This window comes from Hippocampus comes, unplaced genomic scaffold, assembly GCF_001891065.2.
Source record: "Hippocampus comes isolate QL1 unplaced genomic scaffold, H_comes_QL1_v1.1 scaffold17, whole genome shotgun sequence".
Lineage (NCBI taxonomy): Eukaryota > Metazoa > Chordata > Actinopteri > Syngnathiformes > Syngnathidae > Hippocampus > Hippocampus comes.
Window position 1 is genome coordinate 124,584 of NW_017805002.1, and position 5,211 is coordinate 129,794.

Genomic DNA, 5,211 nt, shown 5'->3' on the forward strand with positions numbered 1-5,211 from the left:
GTGAAAAAAAAAAAAAAAAAAGATAACCAATCACCCATCTGATCAGAAGATGGACCAATCTATCCAATTTATTTAAAGATCTTACAACACTGATAAACTTTCCGTACGTGGTAAAAGGAGGGTCAGGGGGGACCTGACATCACCCCACCCACCACCCCCAGGTCTGCATTTTATATTATGCAAATTATTTAGTCCCTCATACGTTTCTATACTGTCGATTTTATCTGTCTTGCGAAATGTGATCTTGTCTCTATTAATCAAGCTATTGCTAATCGGATCTGTAGCTTGCTGGACAAAATGGATTAATTATTCAAAGAGAGGCAGCGGCGTCAGTTTCAATAACGCGTATCATCCTCGAGTTATTGTTGTCATCACTTCGGTACCTGCTCCTGGCCCAGGATGATAACCCCTCCTGGTTTAATCGGGTGCCACGCTGCCAGGTTGTCTCCTGCCCCTTGCTTTTCCCCATCCTGATAGGCCTCCCACTGTCCATCCCTGGTGGTCCAGGAAATGCAGATGTGGTGCCACCTTCCGTCACGAACCTCCAACGGCAGCTGCGCAACCTTCACAGTTCAAAAACAAAGCCCATGAGATGGACGATGACAGTTTGGAAAAACAGTGATGACTCACCTTGTCATTGATGAGCAGCTCAATTGGGTTATTGCCACATTCGATCAGCACAATCTCATTGGCTTGTCCGGGCACACCGTAGGAGAAAGGCGTCCCGATGCCCGGAGAGGCATTGGACTTGATCCACATGCAAAGCGTGAACGCATACATCTCGGGGAGGCTCTTGATGATGCGGCCGTACAAGTAGTTTGTACGCTGCGGTAGGGAGAGCTTGAACTGCTCAGGGGTCTTGAAGTCTTCCCCTCCTGTCCATATAGAAAGGGCAGAAGGGTCACCAGCACGTTAAGATTTTTGATCGAACAACAAGGGGTGAAAACAAAGCTACTCAGAAATGGGTTACCAGGTGATCAAATTAGCCTGTATGGATACATTTCTTACCAACATTTTTATTTTAATGTATGAGAAAGCCCCCTGTCACATTTGCCTGGGTCACGTTACCTTTCTCGAGCTCACTTATCCTCTCCACCAGGGCGTTGAGCGTACTTTCCGTCTTCAGCCGGTACGCCGCTGTGGCGTTGGACAGCATGCTCTTCTCCTCCTCCAGGTTGCTGACTTTCCTCAGCAGCTGTTTCTCCAGCTCGACCAGGCGACGCTGCAGCAAGTCACGCAGCTCGCTGGGGAAGGACGCGCCGGATATGTTGGCCCGCATCTGCTGTTGCTAAAGATGGATGAGCAGGAAGTGGACACAGGTGACCAGGACACAAGTAGCGGCGGGAGACGCTTTTGACTTCACAGCAGGATTCCACATGCATGTCTGACTCGCTTCCAAATGTCCCTATCGTAGAATTGATTCAGGGACCTGTTGCGACAAGGCTGTCTTTGCTACTCACTTGTTATTTGGCTGTTGGGGATTTGGATGTCTGTATTTATGCGATCATTGGATATAAAACAAAGATAAGATGCAATGATTGAATTATTATTTAAAAACAAGGGTGCTATTAGATTGTTTGACTTACAACAGCTTTTTATTTTTAATATGTGTGAGTTCCCCCGAACAATGATTCGATGTCATCAGTGATTGCTAAAATTTCCACCAATTTCTTTTCCTGTTATATTCATGAGACTTGCACTCAAATCGCTTCTTCTCACGCACTGAATCAAGCAAACTTAATCATTTGACCAACATTGGGGGTGGAAAAACTTGCACTTTGTATTTTGGGTTGAAAATATATCATTTGTGATCTTTTCTGACGAGGCTCATATAGGCATGATTAAACCATCTGGCAGTTTTAAAACCTAATGTGGCCCTTGGGCCCAAAACTCTGCACTCTAGTAGCGACATGCACCGATGTGTTAATTTATGTATTAATTTAGCACAAAATCAGAGTGCTTTGTAGTGGTGAATAACTAGACTGCATCATAATGAGGGTCCACCCCCCGCCCCCCTCCACTTGTTGAAAAACATTTTGGTTACCTAAATTACAACTGTGGCAAAATGTAACAATGCCTCAACATGATATTTCAATTTTACCATATCACCACAGTAATATTCCTAATCACCCCAAGTTGTTTTCGGGTGGGAATGGAATGGAAACAAGAATGTATGCATCCAAATATAAATATAGGAAATATTCAAATTGATAAAATAAGAATGTAAATATCCTGTTAAGGCATATGTGACGTCTGACTCGCAGTGATAATGACTTTATCTTCTGAGGTTGTGGCTCATCTCATCTAATCTCACACAAAGTGTTGATCCCAGTTTTACATCTTGAACCGAATTTGAAACCGTGGGCGTTCTAAACAGGTTGATGAGTACAAAACTGGGCCATTTACGCATGCATTGAGGGCATTGTGACGAACATATACCTCCAGGTTCTCCAGCCGGTCCTTGAGCCCCTGCATTGTTTTGCCAAGATTCTCCACAGTGTCATTTGGATCTCTGGGGACGTCTCCCATTGTGTTTTGCTTCACTTTGCCCCAAGGAGCCCCTTTTTCGTACTTTCGATCATCGCTGGTTGACGCGCAGAGGGACAGCTTGGTGGTCAGCTCGTTGATGGTGCCGAGTTGCTTGGAAATGGTTTCTTTCTGCTGCAGGATAGTCTCTCGAAGCTGCATGACGGTGTTGCGGAGCTCCTCTTCCTGTCCCCCGTTGTTGTTGATTTCGGGTAATAAGGTCACCGGGCAGCTGGTGTCGCCGACGAGGGGCACCGCTCGGCAGATGTACCGCTTCCCGTCGTCCGCTTGACCGCCGGCTTGGTGCGGGCAGCCCAGTGCGCAGAACATTACAAAACCGTAAAAAAGTGAAAACATACCTGCGGAGGATCCCTACAAGCAGATAATAGCAATGATAATAATAATAAGGACTAACACTATGAATCCATCCAATCTGTGCGTAAAACACGCTCTTTATAATTTACGCACGTACAATTCTGAATGAGACGTTTTCTCAAACAATGCCATGGCTAAACTAAACTATAGACAAAAATGCATTAAACAGCGCAATCCAAAGTGAAAATCCCTTCAAAGCTGAGTCGTTCTTTGTTCGTGTGAGAAAGGTTATATTTACGCTTCCTGGCGTAAACAGCGCAGTGTGGTTACTGATCCGACAGTTCCTTTTCTGGGAAAGAGGATTACCAAAAAAAGGTGTCTACAGAACGCCCGGGATTGGCTGTAGTAGGTTGACGTAAGCAGCCAGCCGGGTGAAACATTTATTTATCGGTTTGAGCACTTCATTAAGCAATGACGAGGCGCATATTGAAAATCATTAGGGTTGTGGGAGGGGTGGGTGGGGTATTGGGTAAAATCCGTTCCATCTTGAATACAAAAACATCCTCGTTTAATTTATTCATTGATGCTCACAAATATATCGTTTTTCTTCCAGTCCCTATGAATTCCTGATGTTGAGAACTTGTGTTCATAACTAATTTCTGTTTTATTGGGCAGTGGGTGGCTTAGCAGGTGGCAGGTGGCAAGCTGAGATTTGCATCTCTGCTCAGACCCTCCTGTGTGGCATTTGCATGTTCTCCCGACGCTTGCGTGCGTTTTTTTTTAAATTATTTGTCTTCCTCCCACGTTCTCAAAACATCCCAATAACACTGGATACTCAAAATTGTCCATAGGTGCGAATACAATCACCTTTTGATAGAGTAAGCCCTTCTGCAAATAATGAATAAAATGCCAACTAACCCCTTAAGTTTATAAATGCCTACATTCATAATTTAAACCATAAACGTGTCTCAAACTAGGATCCCAAAATAGTTTTGTATCTATTCATCTTGCAACATTAGACTTGAAATGGCCTACAGATTATTTGATTCAAAAAATAAAATAAAATCGGATGTACATGGAGGACAGTAAAATGACAAAGCATGTCTCTCAGTCTAAATGGCCCTTCAATTCCCGGGTGCCATCTGGTGGCATAAAAAAAGAGCACAAAACAGCAAATAAGTGAGTTTCCAGAAAAAACAAAACAAAAAAGAAAACATGATAGGTTCCCAATACATGTGTGCTTATGGTGTTTTGCTGGCAACCAGTCCTTTGATTCTGACTCAATCAAATTAGATTTTTTTTTATGTTGGCTAAATCACCAACATAAAACGAGTAAGCAATAACATGTAGCTATATAGCCGTTCAGGCTCAATTCTAAATGCACACGTAAGGCGTATAAGGGGTGAGGACACAATACATAAACAATTAGCAGCAACTAACCGCTTGGTTGTGAAAGGTCAATAAATCCTGGTGGGCAGACTGGAAGACACACTGCTGAGCATTGAACGTGGCCTTCAAATGATACAGTCGCTCGCTAACACACATATGGATGCACTACAATCTAGGATCTGGAGGATTCTGAGAATTGAAAGATTGTTTAAATAATTGAAATTCATTTTTTTCAGCTATGGCAAACTACTAACGCAGACATTTTTGTGTTCCAGTCCAAATCAACCAATACGAATACAGTGATGTCTAAGATCCATATTAACAGCCCTAAGTTGTTGATCAGTACTGAGTCCCTGAACAAAAGGGTTCTCTCCACGAGAGAAATGAAAGAAAATGGAAATCTGTTTTTTGGTTACTAGGTGACCAAGACAAAAGATGTGAGGGGGTAGGGGGGGTTCTATCGCAGTTCCCCCCAAAATGGGAGCAAATGACTGAAAACAATGATACAGACTTTCGTTTCAAAGAGTTCTCAGAAAAATATAGGACGGCTTGTTAGTCTGCTTGAAGCACAGGTAACAGTTTATTATGCAGACCATGAAAGGAGAGAGGCTTTCGATGCATGAATAGGTTTTCAGAGTATTGTCAGTCTATGGGAGAGTGCGCTCCTCTCTATGTGTGATCCAGCTACACTAAGAGGTCGTCAACAGGCTGGATCACCGTGCTGAGAAAACACATGTCTAATGGACACATGAGTGGTCTTTTATAGATGCAGAGCCGGTGTTTTTTTTTTTTTTCTTCACACCTCTTCAAAACCAAAAAAAAAAAAAAACTCAGATAATGAAACAAACAAGAGCCTTGCAATAAGCCTGTGATATATCACTTTTAGCAGATAATCATTACCTGGGGAACAGTGTGTGTGTGTGTGTGTGTGTGTGTGTGTGTGTGTGTGTGTGTGGGTGTGGGGGGGGGGGGGGTGACACA

General features: G+C 43.3%; 1 protein-coding gene across 1 annotated transcript in view; it reads right to left on the reverse strand.

Moving 5' to 3' along the window:
* The window catches only part of LOC109506898 (neuronal pentraxin-2-like), a 4,289-nt gene extending 1,089 nt beyond the window's left edge, over positions 1 to 3,200 (reverse strand). The window contains exons 1-4 of the mRNA XM_019855917.1: positions 2,440 to 3,200; positions 1,069 to 1,288; positions 631 to 875; positions 384 to 563 (exon numbers count right to left, since the gene is read on the reverse strand). Coding sequence (XP_019711476.1) covers positions 384 to 563; positions 631 to 875; positions 1,069 to 1,288; positions 2,440 to 2,883 — 1,089 coding nt within the window. The 5' untranslated portion in view covers positions 2,884 to 3,200. The remainder of the gene's footprint in view (positions 1 to 383; positions 564 to 630; positions 876 to 1,068; positions 1,289 to 2,439) is intronic.
* Positions 3,201 to 5,211: the final 2,011 nt, after the last annotated feature.